Source organism: Anser cygnoides, chromosome 2 (genome assembly GCF_040182565.1).
Source record: "Anser cygnoides isolate HZ-2024a breed goose chromosome 2, Taihu_goose_T2T_genome, whole genome shotgun sequence".
Taxonomy (NCBI): domain Eukaryota; kingdom Metazoa; phylum Chordata; class Aves; order Anseriformes; family Anatidae; genus Anser; species Anser cygnoides.
In genome coordinates this window covers 92,903,291-92,919,273 of record NC_089874.1, presented here as the reverse complement: position 1 = coordinate 92,919,273, position 15,983 = coordinate 92,903,291, and the positions used below count along the sequence as shown (strand labels likewise).

Below are 15,983 nucleotides of genomic sequence, written 5' to 3'. Positions count from 1 at the left end.
AAACTATAATTCAGCCATCTCCTGGTGTAATATATGTTGTCAGTGACATGAAGAGGAGTATAGCAGTGGAAATGGACTAAGTGGGATGTTCTGTATGAAAAGCTTAACTTGAGTTTAATCTGTAGGTAGCTTACATTTTAAGGAACAAAAAGTAACATTGCTTTAGAGAACACGAAGATACTGCTTTTCAAGTAATACTTGACATGCAGCTGAAACTACATGTTGAATTAACTGGGTTTCCAGCTTCGTGTATTTCACATCACCATTTGTATAGTGCCAACAGTAAAGAGAAAAGGACATAACTCTTTCCTCAAAAACCTTCTATGACAAAAACAAACAAACACAAAACCACTCACTCTAATCTTTAGGATGTCTCTGAATGCCACTGTAAAAAGTTACAACTAAAAGCAATCCTGCCACCATCCCTTTCATCATTTCTCCCACTTAACTTCATCAGTCAGAAGTGATTCCACTATTAATATGTGAAGCATCGAGAGCACAGACCTCAAACACAATTGAGTCTGAATGTAAGCACTATATAAGACTAGACTATACATTAACAATGCACAGGACAAAAAAGGCAGGAAATAGGATACAGAAAGTAAGCCATCTAACACAAGTGCTTTGGGCATGCAGCCTTTAAATTCCATTTCAATTTTTAAAATGACTTTCAGTCTATTTTAAAATGATATATTATTAGGTAATAGACTTTCGCTAAGCAGGTAGCTCAGGCTAATAAACAGAGCTGTCTGCTCAGGAGTGACTTGGCAGAGCAGTGTGACCATGTTTGAACAGACGGGTTCTGGGGAACGCAAATCAATTACCCCCTTCGGGAATCTGTGCTGGCAAATACAGCAGCAGAGGGGATCAGTTCTACAAACCCATCAGATTAAAAATAACTATGATCACAAAAATCTTGTAGTTATGCTAATGAGGTGGTGTAATTCTCCCTAGAGAAAGCCATAAATATATATATATATAAACTTTTTGACATGTTGCTGAGGAAAGATAAATTCAAAGTAGCTTTGTGTAGACCATTTTTTCATCTCATAACAAGACTTCCCTTCAAATGCATTTGACACTCGCATTCAAGCGTAGTTAAGATTCCTGCCTTCAGAGATCCTCGTGTTAAACTTCTTCATGGCAGCAGAGGGCTCTCTTTGGCAGCTGTGGTATCACTATGGTCTCCTGGAAAGCTCCATCAGAGATCGTTTCTGTCAATCCACTTCTTTTGTAAGGAGACTTGAAAAGCAACCTTGTACTTCCTTATCTTTTCTCAGTCTCGGAAACACATGTGCTTTCCATAACAACAGTGTAATCTTGTCAGCCAACATCTCACTGCTTCTGATTTCTTATTTGGATGCTGAAAATAATTATCTTTCAGGAAGGAAAAATGTACGTATAAGGAGTATACTGCTGATCAGTAGTAAACTTGAAAGCCATTTTATCACAGAAAGAAACCTAGCAAAATACTTATCCTATCAACTTTAGGCTAACAGTGCGCAACTCAACCATGTATTAGTTTTTTAATACTCATAACTTAACTATCCCAATTTTGGGAATGAATCCTGTAACAAGAATTCAAAAGCCTTGACATATACCTTTATAATATGCCAACTAAGAGCTAAACAGGGTAATATAAATGAATTAACTGACACAGTGAATAGCAAACTGGTAAAAGTGAGATCAACTATTTGTATCTCATGGAAGATGCAAACTAACGAAGTAAAACTAACTTTTTCTACAGAATTACACGTGGGAATGTACCAAAAGTGTAAATCATAGCAAAAGTATTTGAAATTAAAATTTCAGTACAAAACTACTGCAACCAGGGAACAAGAACAGCTCCTGCATATACTGACATCACTTGCTTTTTACCAACTGCTCACTGCTTGCCAGTTTCTCCCACACTACTTTCGCTTCTTTCTTGTAATAAAGAAAGTGCCATTTGGCCGAGAAGAGATACCCAGAGCAATTCCAGCACTTGTAAGTGCTAGTCTAGAAGTGCAGTGGAAGTTGCAGATCACTCACTTCTTTTTTGTTCTCCCAGTGGCTGTGACACAGCACAAGGATGTGGCAACGGCCTGGCTAAGCTGTGGAATCCTGCTGGGACATGCTTCACCAGCTACCAGGATGTACTCTTTGCTCAGACCAAAATCTGAGCTGTGGTCACGTCTTCCTCCACAGAGTAGCATGTCTGGGCAAGGCATTTAATCACACAAAGTGGTGGTCACTCTAAAATCACTAGGGACAATTCACTGCAGTGGCAGTTTTCTCCTTGTACCTACATCATCTCCTCCGTGTTTCTGTTAATGTAAAATGTGAATGTCTGTATAGTGCTCAATATCTCTGTCTTCTCCCTATGGGGACAATAAGTACTTTTTTTTTTTTTTTTAAATAAATCACGTTTTTAATTCTGATATCCTATATCTATGCAATGATCTCTGCAATGAAGTATGCAATGATCTATGCAATGAACTCTGATCAACTTAAGGAATGTACTGTAGATTTTACTGGTATGGGCTAGGTTAGTTTTATATCTGACTTTCCTTATATAAGAATGATAAAGCTGCTTTGAGGAGAAAGTTTGAGGATATGAGCCCAAGAGCAAATAATTTGTATCAGAATAAAATTCATTACAGAAACGACTCATAGATTCCTCTAAAACAGCGACTGGAAAATGAATTTAAGCTTCTTTTACAGATAATTTTTTACTAGACTTTTAAACCAGGCTTTCACAAAACCTTTTGTTTTGAAGGATATCTCACGTAGGACTGCACAGAATTATCCTGCCCCTCTGGTTCTCTTCCCTACAGCTGTTTATGTTGGCCTCTTGCACAGATGAGACACGGGACTGTATAGGCCCCACACTCATTACATCCATTGCTACCACCTACGGTGGTCAGCTGTATGCATTATTCATTCATATTAATTAGTATTAATACTTTTTATTGTCTTTTTTTTTTTTTAAATTGTAGACCACTGAGTTTAATCATTTCATTCTTGCAAAGATCTTGCCATCCTACGGCTGAAAGAATGTACTACTAAAAGGCATCCAAAAGACACTAGCTATCTTGGCATCTAGTGGAGCTAACTTTCCAGCTGCCAGAATTTTTAAGTGCTTTATCTCACACTCTGTTTTCATCCAATAACTAGATTTTTATTAACTGGGTATTGACCTTCTGAAGGCTCAGTACTTTGTGTGAGGATGAACAGCCTTGATACTGAATACCAGCTACAAAACATTTACTTTTCCTAAATGCAAAGAATTGTTGCTAAATGTGTATCACTAACTAGAATACTCTACACCTCCTCTAACTCCTGATAGGATCCAGTTACTCAAATCCTAAATAATTAGCTGCAAATTCTAAGTAAAGTTGCTTGCCTTTAAAGTATTTTATATAGACTTTCTTCTTGTATTTTTTTTAAAGCATAATTTCCATTAACTCCTGCTTTTAGTCAGGCTATAAATACCAGAAGAACAGTCTCCCTCCTGGTATTTTGGCACTTCTGTATCTTCTCATAGCCAGAAAAAGTAAGTGGAGAGACATGAAAATGAAAAATGATGAAAAAACAAAGAAAAGAAGAAAAAGTTAACTGAAGCACCCTATGATTTCCAAACAAAAATTACACACCTCTGGACTCAAATAGGCTCCCACCCTTTATTTTGTTTGCTTATAAACATGTTTATTTCAAAGCAGCAGCGAATGTGTTACTAAAATTTGTCTAAAGCTTGTCTCCAAGCCTGGTCCTTTGGCAGAGTTTTTTCCATTATTTTGGCACATGATTGCAGCATGCTAACTCCTATTTCACTTTTACTGAAGGTGGAATTTAGTATGAAATACCTGACCTGGGATGTTCTGTAGTTAAACTTAATCCATCAGCTCTCAGCTTATTTGTCTAGGATTCAGATAATCTCAATTCAATTCCTACCTCCTCCACAGTCCCCTTGTATGAGTCTCACAGATTACTTGAGTCATGCCTCAGATACATTTCTGCATAAAGACTGCAAGATTTTTTTAATCCCCACAAGTCGTTATGCAAATAAATCAATAAATCCTTATGAGATGTTTCCATACCCCATAGATAAGTCACAGGGCATATTATTGGACTAACATATGTTTCTAACACCAAATAAAAGAACAAGGTGCTATCATGTCAGTACTGTCTCCTTTCTTAAACTTCACTAATTATTCGAATCAAGTCATTGCATTCAAATGTTGGATTAAATTCTGATTTAATTATCTGCTCCAAGCCCAATTCTCCAACACAAATCTAAAGTAGATATTTAAATTTAATAAAATCTAAGAGAAATCAGAGCACACACAGAGATGCTCCAAGATAAAAACAATGTGGGGGAAAACCAAGTCCTTGCTATTCAACTTTCTTATTCAGTGCCTCCAGCAGAATCCAGTGCAACCACCACTGGAATACGTGCTACTTACCATCAAATACCAGTCACACTTGAATCCTACATTATGACCATTCAGGCTCAACTCATCTTTAAAAATGACCTGTCTACTTGGCACAGCTATTTGAAATTATTTGTCAGCAAGAACATGATGGGATCCCTATTCTTTGTCACCTGCCTTTCCTTTAGGGAGCCAGGAAACACATTTTCAAATATGAAGGTTGCTAATACCAACAATTACTTCATAAAGGAGGAAGATACATGCAGGTTCATGCTTTAGCCTTGTTGCCTTAAGGCAATTGCATGTTGGATGGTCTGTTTTTGATATACTGTGGCTTAATCAGCATTTGAACAAGGTAATGAAACCTTAGGACTTTTGGCTCTTTCTCAGAGCCCTGCCATGGTCAATCACAGAGGTCAGAAATCTACCCTGTCTGGCTCAACTTTTCCAGGCAGTGTGCTGTATATGCCAAAACTAGTGTGAATACCCTCTGTATGCTGATTCACTATTACTAAATTGAAGTATGATCTTTGTGACACTGACTCATGGGCACTATATCATACTTCCGAGGCAGATCTATTCAGTTCAATGGGATCAACACAAAGACGGCAAGGCATCTCCATAAAAACCTAGTCCTGAAAGAATGATTTTATGTTAGGGGATGGATGTTCTAAATAAACAGCCACGATGAAAAGGAAAACTGCATCAACTTCCTACTTGTCTATCATTGAGGTCTTTTTTGGTTCTTTTCATTAGATGTACTTAAGTAAAGTCTTTTATGGGTGATATTCCTAATCTTTAAGTGTCTTCTGTTGTCTCAAAACTGCCGTGAACAGAATACTTATTTTTCTCCTTCCCCAAATAGCAACAATTGATACAGGTTGTTTATCATAGCATGAAATTCCCACTTAGGAACAGCCTTGGTCTTCTTTATATATTTCCTCTCTTACCTCACATCTTGTAATCTTCACAGCAGGCTCTGCTTATACACTTCGCATTTAGTCTTTTAATTCAGCTCTCTTTGTATTAAATAAACTACTTTCTTGACGGTTGTTTTTTGAAATCTCAGTGGTATCTCATACAGGGAGTTTCATTTTTTGGTCCCCCAATTCCACGGTTGCAACATCTATAATAATGTTTTGTAAGCTGTTAAAATTATCTTTAGCAATTGTATCCCTTGGAACTTGGACTATCAAATAAAATAACGATTCTTAAAACTTCCTTACTCCAATTTTCCTTTGCACTCCTTGTTTGTTTTGACATTGTTTCTGAAGGTCATCCTAACCTTATAGAAGAACCAGACAATCTTAATTATATTATTTTTTATTTCTTTACTGAGTTGAACAGCTCCCCATAATGCTATAAAAACCTTTCTCACAGAAAGCTACCCTCAATCTTCAAGAACGGAAACAGTATATTTGCAAACTAATTTGTATTTTATGCTTTTAAAATATGCTGAACTGATATCTCTGGAGGCTGGAATCTGTTTATACACAGAACAAAGACATCAGAGCAAAAAAAAAAAAAAACAGCAGAAGCTTCCCATGGCAGCTTGCCTTGAAGCTGTCTTTGAATGACCACCTCTAGGGGTGACAGAACATTTTTAGCTTCTGTGGCTCACTCAATCCCGTGGCTTTCTGTTGAGGCTTCTAATGAAAGAATACAACTGTAATGTTGTTTTCTCACATATAACACCCATCTAATATGTCTGGTAGGCAGGTCACTGAGCACCCATTATGAGGCCATGACTTCCAGTTGGTCACTGAACGTTTAAATGTCAGATATAATCTTTAAAAGCCTTCACTGTGTTGGTGAGAATAAAGTTCTGTCTCTCTGCAGATCATCACAGGAACTCAGTCATCATGTACTTACCATGCACACTAGCTTTCAGTAGTCCATTTCAGCTCCTGCTGAACAAATTCCTTCCTACTAGTTCTCAGTCAGCTTCAGTCATATCTGGATTTATCAGTGACCCTTCACATCTTCAACTAACAGATGCAGACGTTTCCATCTGTCTTCTGTTGAATGATTCACTGCCTTATTTCTCCCCCCAGTTTATGGTTCTGCTGATTGCCCTGAGAGTTCAAACTCTTCCACATCATTAAGATCTAACTAAGCTCTCTGCATACAGCATACAGTCACATTTCTCAACAATTACAAAAGGTAAAATGGCTAAATGAACACACCAAAATATCTCATTTTCCCATTACAACTATTTATTGAATCTAACAACCTCTTCCACATTCCTGTTTTTGTTTTCCCTTAGTTATAAATGACTTGAGTATCACTTGATTTTTATTTCATATTTTTATGTCTTTGTCTATGGCAAAAAAAAAAAAAATCCCTTGTCCATGAGATCCTTCTACCTAAAACACGGGAAATGTATACTGTGCATATGTCTGGGTTTCTGATTTTGCTAAAGACGCAGAATTCAGCTCAGTTTCACTAAAACCTTTGCTGAATTTTAAGTGAGCATTGCAAGATTTCCAGTTCTACACTGAAAGCAATTAGACATATGCAACACGATGCACAGAGAAAATCACTCCTTTCAACTGAGTTTCACTTTGATGTTCACGAATAGATTTAATACTAAGCAAAAGGATGTGTATGGGAGCCTGAAGACTCAATTATGTTGTATTTCTACCAGGGAGATTTTCTGCTTGTTTAACTCATATTTTGCATTGACAAAGGCTGGTCTCTGCTCACTTCCTGGAGGTGCCAGATTATCAGTCCAGTTGAGTGTATTTTACAGTTAAACTACCTCATTTTTCATCGTTCAGGTATATTGACTATCTATTGCAGTAAAATAGTTCAATTAAGACATTCTCCTTTCACACTTTCTTTCAGCATACGTCAGCTCAAAGAGATGCTTAACTACTGAACTTTATGTTTGTTTTGAAACTGCCTTTTAATCCACTTTAGAGCCTCATCCAGATCTTGAAGAACAAACAAGCAAAAGAGCCGGAGTCTATCATGATTAATTACAGTGAAAATCAGTCACAGCCTAAACATTTACTAAATGCTTAATCCTTGTTACTGTTTTCCCTGAATAAGTATAAAAGCCAACTCCATGGAAAAATATATATTATTTTTATTATCATTATCTTTTTTTTATTTCCCTGCAGCAAGTGCTTCCTTGGGAAAAAGGTACCTGGTAAAAAGCAGAAATAAGACTTTTGTGTGTGTGTGCATGAGGATAGTGCTGCTAACAGAGGAAATATTTTAGCACAAGATAAACCACAGAAATAGCCGAACATTCATGAGGCTTATTTCATATGCACAAGCCAACTAGGGCAGTCAGCACGTGCAGAACACCAGAACTGTGTGGGAAAGTGGGTAGCAGCAGAAGGTGATGCCACAGGGAGGTACGGTACAGTGCATGACAGAAAGTAAGACAGACAATCCAGTGTCAGCTCATTTTTTTGCTGAAGGTCTGTCTCATCTATCTAGTGTCGGCTTTGCTTTTACTCTTGCCACATGCAGAAGTTCCTTTCTTAGCATGTTGGGGAAAGTGAATATGCTTTCAGCACATGGTAGTTTATAGCCATCAGCTACTGCTTATACCAAGTGTTCTTGATCACCAACTTTGTTAGAGCAATTCCACAAAAAAAAAAAAAAAAAAGAAAATCCGTGTGATTTTTCACTCACTGTTGTTGACTCCTCTTTGTCCTAACTTCCCAGAAATGCTAAAAAGATGGATGGAAAGGTAGTCAAAAAGCCACATATGTTGAATGACATTAAATACCAAAATCTTACATCCTTTGGGTATTTATCCATCTCACAGTAATTATAGCAGTCCCTGCACATAAGGAAAAAAAAAAACAAACCTCAAAAGATCATTGCCTCTTAAGCATTGCATTTTCTAAAGCACAAAATCAAATTGCTCAAACTCAGGTGCCACAGCTCTGCCTTGTGGACACGCTACATCACTAGACCACCTTATTAAAGTGCAACCTTTTCTTCCCATGGGAAGCTTCTCTACAACCACTTTGCAACCAAACAGCAGTTCACATCTTGCTTTCAGGGCTGCAGAAGGATGGTATACAACATGAAAAAGAAAAATTTTTTTAAAGGTAAAATCTCTCAAACTACTTTTTGCTTTAAGATTAAATTCAGCTACAGATACAACTACTAATCTTTATGCCAGTTCATAGTACCTTATGAAATTTAAGCAGTATCAAGTATTTGAGGTCCTGATCTGACTTCTCTAATTTTGAATAAGTACTGTCATAAGAGAAACTCCAAAGCACCATAAAACATTCTTCTTCTCTTACTGCTAAGGACATTTGAAGTTCCCTAGAAGACAGAGTCACCCACTGCATACAACACTGTTGAAACAATAGTAGGAGGAATATATGCCAATCATAAGTATACTCTCAAACTACTACCAATTAATGTCTGCATAGTACAGGCCAAGTTCATACACCAAGATACATAAATACTCGCATGTTTGCTTATTCTGAGATGTTTAATAGCCATTTACTCACATGACTTCCTATTTGCTCGTGACCGCTTTCTCTCTCTAGGCACCGCCCGCTGGCTTGGCACTTGGGTGGCAGACTTTACAATGCGATCCATGATCTCATCTGCTGCATCATCTGTTGCATTAGGTGAATCGTCATTGCCAGCGTTCCACGAACCAATACGGCCTGGAAAAGTCCAGCAAATGAATTGAGGAAAAAGAAAACACAAGTCTTTTGTGTCACTTTGGTTTTGCAATATTTTTTTTTGAGAATTCCAAAAGGCAGCCCAGTCATTGCTACTTCAAACTGGCCAAAGTAGACGATTCTGCCTAATGGAGAATATTTTTAAATAATACCCTAGACTCTCTGCTGTATCAGCAGAGAATGGAGAGCTCAAATGCAATTACAACTTTTGATTCCCTTTGGCATTTGAGTCTTATTCATGACCATATAACTGGCAACTGTCTGCTAAAGATTGTCTAGGAGATGAGAATTCCTGGAGTATTGTGTGGCCACGTTCCCCTCTGCTCCTATTACACATTGACTAGAAGACAGGGCGCATGTTAGGAATTGATGAAAATCAGCAGGACAGGTCCTTTTTTACCAAAAGAAAGAAACAATCTGTTTCTAAGCATCTGTATCACAGGCTTGTGCAAAGAGGATATGGAAAGGGGAAAACATCTGGTTAGACATATCTAGTTTTCCCTTTCACAAGAAAGAATTCACCTTCTCATCACAAAGCTGTATGCGTCCTGGCACAACTGCACATACGCTGCTATGAGCAGAAAAGCAAGAGTCATTGGCAAGCTGAAAAGCTAAATAAGCAATTTTGGTTGAAACCACAAACAAACAAGTGAGCCATGTCTCCGAACCCAAGTCTCTGGCACTGCTTACTCCACAGAGCTGTGTCAGACACATCTTTTGGTTCCTTCACTACAGACTACTGTTCCGCATGCTTTTTGTTTTTTGAATAATTTGAAGGCAAGTATGTATTGAGGACACTGACAGTGAGCTTTGCAAAAGAGTGGGTGTGGTAGAATTGCAAACAGCTAAAAAATTACTGGCGAGACCGCTCCATATCACATCCATGATGTCAATAAACAACAGCTTTGATTAGCACTTTGTTCTGCTGCTTTTCTCCTGGCTCTCGTCAAGAGCATTTCTATTATGATAGTGCTCCTGACAAGCTTCTGTCTGGCTCACCCTTCCTCTGCCTCTGCTATTCTTCAGGGGAACACAAGCTGACTCTCATTATCAGGACATGCTGCTCGTTAGCATTCAGTGGATTACTTCAGCTGTTCAGCTTGTTGCAGAGCAGCTTGAATTATTCCATCTTTGTACTTCAGCTAGTTGGCTTGCTTCTGAAATTGGGGCTGTGAAACCTCTAAATTAGACAGGACCAGGGTTTAAAACCTTAACAAACTACACACACACACTTAGTGGTGAATGCTCTGGCCATGGTATCAATGCCACCAAAAAGAATCAAGAAAGTATAAGATATCTAGATGTGAGGGAAAGGAAATATGAAAACAGAAAACTAGCAACTTAAATTTTGGTGCATTCCCCTTTACTTCAAAACTATCTTCCAGGTAGCATTTGTATGGGAGGGGATGAGGGGAAGATGACAGAAAATAAACTGGTGAGCCCAGTCTCACCAGTTGACTTAGCAGCAAGGAAGTGGTTTAGTGACTATCCTTGTGAAGAGGCATACCAGTGAATCATGTCTTGGACAAGAAGCAAAGATATTTCTTGCCAAGAATGGTTGTACCAGTGAAACCTTCTTTCAGAGTATCAGGTGTTGGAAACAGCAGATTGGGTCAGGTTTTCATTTCCTCTGTATAAGCTTTCAGAAATCACCCATGCTGACATTGGAAACAGCAGAGCACTGTGGACCTCAGAGAAGGAGGTATCTGTCGGGACAGCAAGGAGATGCAGGGCTGTCCACAGAAGTTTTTTAAGTCCCTAGGCTGCACTTAATCCAGTAGCTTTGCAGTTTAGCAGGGGAGATTTTAAAAGCTTCATTGTCTTTTTCCTGTCCCTTTTCTCTCCCGTGATTCCTAAAATGTTGCAAGGTCCTTTCTCTTCCGTTTGAATTGCTACCTTCTATTGCTTCTGTTGAAAATAAGGAGAAAACTACATCATGAATGCCCCATTTTGAAAACATTAACCATGAATGCCCCACAATGAAAACAGGAATAAAAACCGGGTGTGAGTGGGCAATCAAGTTGACAGGGGGAGAGAAAATAACTTGTGCCAGCTTGTGCTCCCAACACCCTCCAGCTGTAACCCACACCTTAAAACCTCAGGGAAATTATTCTGCGTCCCCATGCCCCAGCTCACCATCTCCAGCATGGAAATACCACTGGGGTCTTCTGACCCTTTCAGCTGTGAGGGCTCTGCCAGAGGGCCACCACCTGTGCTCGGGCCACCCTGAAGCTGCCGTGCCACCAGGAAGGTGGCCGAGAGGAAGCTGCCGGCACTTACCCCGGCTGGCCCGGCTGCGCGTGCGAACCCCCAGTGCTGTGGTGCTCTCCCCGCCAACACAGGAGGTCTTCAGCACGGCCTTCATGTTCTCGTGCTCTGCAGCATCCTCGGCGTACTGCAGACCCTGGGGCTGGCCCTGGGAGGGGGGTGAGGTGCTGGAGAACTTGCCGGACTGCAGAAAGAAAGAGGATTTGTTGTTTTAACCAAGAAAGCCAGAGTTGAGACTGCAAGTTGCACGGGTGGAAGCCTAAATCCTTGTTCTTGTGGATGGGGTTGGGAGTACAGATAGTCCCCAAAGAGTGCAACAATGGTGGTTCCTCTCCCAGAGCACACACCGCGAGCCAAAATACACCACAATGGCAGCAGGGCACAGGCAAAATCAGAGGAAAAACAGATGCACTAGCTCGAGCTTTGTAATTTTGGTCCCACCTCTGAGAGTGCAAGGTACAAAGCAAAAGCTGGCTTTGAAACCTTTGACCCAGGTTTGGTGTCAGATGTGACACTGAGGGGAACAGCACAAGACCTGACACAAGTAAATTTTTTTTTTCCTGTAGCATCACCTTCCTGTGACAAGGCAGGACTGGCAGGGTGGTCTGGGGACAAGACATCTCCCTCCTGCCTCTCTGCATTGCTCCACAGAGAACTCTCATGCTGCTCTAAAATGCAGATATGTACAGTAAACTTAAAATACATCACCAGTAATGCTGAAAAAATCCCCAGTCCCAAAACACCCAGCCAAATTATTCCATGGCCAAAACATAAAAAATTGCAGTCAGCAGTTAGCAGAACAAACAAAACCTTAGAGAGATTTTGGAATCTGCCCTCTGCTTCTCCGGCCCACCCGTGACTTCGCTGTCACCACAACAATGCTAACAACAGCGGCCGAGTTAATCGCACGCTCGCAGCGCCCAGGAGTGACAGCTCCGCTGAAAACAGCCCTCTAGAAATGCAGCCAGGTAGATGACGGGAGAAATGGAGGCTTTCTAAGGAGGGCAGGGGTTTGCATCAGTGTGCTGGAAGCAGGAGCCAGGGGCTGCTCTCCTCCTCCAGCCTGCCGTGCTGGTGTTCTCTCCGTTGCTCTCATCTACAGAAGCATTACAGCACATCTGAAATACAGCCCCAGCTGCAGAAAGGACAAGCTCTCACCAGCAAACAGACATCAACAGATAATAATACCCCTCAGTGTTTTCAGTCACATCAGTTATCAGAAACTGAAGTGTTTTTTTTTTCTTTTTTTCCTTTTAATCTTTCTTATTCCTCAGATCCAGCAAAGATAAAGGGAGGTGTGCTGCATTCTGTTCCTCCTCTGCATACTAAACAACATTACTTATTAACTTGACGGTATCAAGCCAGTCAGCTACAGCGATGCAAACCTGCAGAGCCTTTCTTTCAGAGAACAGTAAATTGGAAGAAAAGGCTCAGTCCTACTTTCCGAGCTTTGATAGAGTCCTCCTGGGTTGTTAGACTGCAAACTGAAAATATTTCATCAGGAAATCAGTGACAGGATGATTTTATTCTAACATGATGACTTTTCAGGGTAGGACAGCCAGCTGAGTAGCAAAACACTAATCCCTACAAGGCACTAAGCTAAATATACCAGTGTGATATTTATTTTTGATATCGAGAAGTTTGTTTTATTTTTAAAATATTAGCTTGCAATATTTTGATGTGGAGATTGTGCAAGTGCTAGAATATCACCTGTGAAATTAAAAGACAAAAATAAATCCAAAAAACAAGAAAACCACCCAAAATTAGAGAGAAACTTCCATGAAAGTACATGCAGTTTTTGCACTAAGAATGCTTATATACAATGGGTTGTAAATGTAATGAGCACCACCTTAGAAAAAAACACAGGATAAAGTAGTCACATAACTGTTAGTATTCACACAATAGTTAAACTTTGGCATAAAAAGTCTAATTTCTGTAATTTTCTTTCTGTAGCCTAAGCTATACGGCATAAACCATCAGTAGGGAGAAGCTACATAGCCAGGAAGCTTAATTCCACTTCCTTAGTTTTCAGACATTGGTGTAGATTAATGCCCAAGCCCCAGCCTCTTGAGCAAATGTTGATAGTTCTTAAATTATTTATTCACTCCTTTATTAAATTTCAATATCATCTTCAGGAGCAATTTATGATAGATGTATGAACTAGTCCATGGCTTACCTCTATGGTGACTGAAGTATCTTGTTCACTTTTCATACAGCAAAGATAACCATTACAATTTGCTTTGCATCCCTATATCCTGATGCTTTTGAACACTTTATAAAATAGTTATAATTGGACACACACGGATTAATAATGACTATGAAACTATCATTGAAATCCTTAGCCCAATGAAACTGATGATCCCCATAACATTCAGATCACTGATATTTTGGGTAGTGGAGCTACTTTGCAGTTTAGCAAACAGACATTGAAGAAAATACATGATGAAATTTAAAATTATTAAGGCCTCAGATCAAGATAGCCCTATTCAAGAAAGGAGGTATGCATATGGTTAAAGCTGACTGCAAAAACACACTCCTAACAATAGAGCCAAAAAGCTATGAGAAAAATGTCATGGTTCATAGTTCCAGTTGAGCAGATGGAGTTGAGCAGTCCATACTATCTGAGTTAGAAATTAAATGTCACAGCACACAGGGGAAATGGGAATGACATGCTCCTTCAAAGAACCATACCTCGGCATCCTCTTCTTCATCAGTCTGCCACCGGAAACAGAGGACAGGGCAGAGAAGGACAAACAGTAAGATTTAGGAAGGACAGCATGGCCAAACCACAACAAAATAAGAGGTAACCATGGTACTGTTTATGCAGTTACAGGAGGCCATAAAAACACAACACATATAAGGAATTAATTCCTTAGACAATCATCTGGCTAATGTCTTTTAATTAATGAGCCACTATCCTATTGTACACAGAACAGACTGTCACTGTCAGTTGGACAGGATTTGAAATAGAATTTCCTGATTTTTCTTGGAGAAATTATGAACTGAGATCATCCCTAAACCATCCCATTTCTCTCCCTTGAGTCATGCTGTGGCTTGCCCACTTTTCACCTTGTGGAAACTGAGAGCACTAGGAAGGACTCTCTCCTTTTTCCAGCTCTGTTCAGAACAGGGAGGTCCTGCTTGCTCTTTCTCCCAGTGCAGAGGTCAGCTTCTTGGCAATTCATTTTCTCTGCACTTATGTGCTTGCTTTAATTCCTTCTTTTAAACTGTTTTTTTTTTTTTTTTTTTTTTTTTAATCTTCAAGTTTCAGTTTAACAGAGGACTAAAATCAAGTGCTGAGCAGTCTCTGAATACACACTACAAGTTTTTCAGTAGCTGGAAATTATAGAAATGCAAGTAACCTTTGTCATTTAGGGCTTTTACCCTCTCTGACAGCAGACATGTAAAATTATCTTGACAGTTACATTACATAAAATGTAATGGGCATATCAAAATATTACTGGATATGGAGTGTTTGTGAATTTGGGAGTTTACAGGGAACTGGCAAAGTATTTAGAGCTGTGTTCCCAAGTGCCTGGGGAATTCTTCACCATGTACAAAACCCCACATAGATGGTTCCCAGAGTGAAACAGTTTCTCAAGTATCTGGGCTCCTTATTTGCATAATTTTCATTTAGACTGTTTATAAAGTATAAACATACCCTAGAAATTTGATGCATCTTTTTATTTTCTATTTTTTTAAAGTAGCATTCCATCAATTCTATTCCCCTGCCTTGTGTTACTAATATATATTTTTGACCTTATCTCCATCTCAACTGTGATTTCTGTCTGGGATTGATACATTCTGTTCCAGAAACATTCATCATTAAAAATGAAAGCCTGATTTACTTTGGCCCTCAGCTTAGTTTCAGCACAATCTCCATAAGAAGATTAGTTGTGAGAGTGCTGTGCAGCACATTAACATTACTTTTTAAGGATATGTTTTATTCAAAGGGTGAGATGTCTATTTTGCTTTGGACACAGTGGCACTGACAGTAAGACAAGCAGATATTTTGCAGAGGGACCTCAGCAGGTATTTCCCTTTGCATTATGAAAAGATCCATTTGCTTTTTCCACCCCCCGGGGGGTGGGGAGTCACACCATAAAGCAATTCTTCTGGAGGTGGACACTGTTTACATTTTGGCATGAATAAGAAACAGAAAGGAGAAGAAAGGGAAGCAAGAACATGTTTGTATTCTAACCCAAATGCAAACCTATCTAATAAATAAAACGCAGGAGGAGAGCGATTTAAGCTTAAAAATATGCAAAAGGCACTCAGAGAAAGGTACAAGAACAAAATACATACATTACAGACTGCACACCAAACCAAAGTGTGTTATGTTTTCTTCTTTACAGGGAAAGTCTCAGTTCTTGGCCTTCCTGTCCATTTAGTCTACCTAAAAGTGATTTGCAGAGGACTTATCTTAAGGGCAATGTACTCCTCTCTGTTTGCCCCTGCTCATCTCTAGTTTTCACGGCATTACCATTTCTCTTCTCCCTGCTCTGGGTGGAAGGGGCTCACACCCAGAACTGCTGTTTGACACCCAAAGCCACTCAGGAGGAGTGGTTCAAGGTCCCCTACACTATTGCATGTCTGGAGAGATATCTGCCCCCAGTAAATCAGTAAATACAGAGAA

The 15,983-nt window shown here is 39.4% G+C and overlaps 1 protein-coding gene across 14 annotated transcripts in view; it reads right to left on the bottom strand.

Annotated features, from left to right (window-relative positions):
• Positions 1–15,983, bottom strand: part of FHOD3 (formin homology 2 domain containing 3) — a 404,913-nt gene that overhangs the window by 11,393 nt on the left and 377,537 nt on the right. For 10 of the 14 annotated variants that reach the window (XM_048077544.2, XM_048077554.2, XM_048077537.2 and 7 more), the window contains 3 exons: positions 14,039–14,062; positions 11,360–11,531; positions 8,900–9,061 (listed from right to left, as the gene is read on the bottom strand). In XM_048077544.2, the coding sequence (XP_047933501.1) occupies positions 8,900–9,061; positions 11,360–11,531; positions 14,039–14,062 (358 nt within the window). Of the gene's footprint in view, positions 1–8,060; positions 8,099–8,899; positions 9,062–11,359; positions 11,532–14,038; positions 14,063–15,983 lie in introns of all 14 variants that reach the window. The other 4 variants (XM_048077538.2, XM_048077549.2, XM_048077551.2 and 1 more) reach the window with 2 other exon arrangements.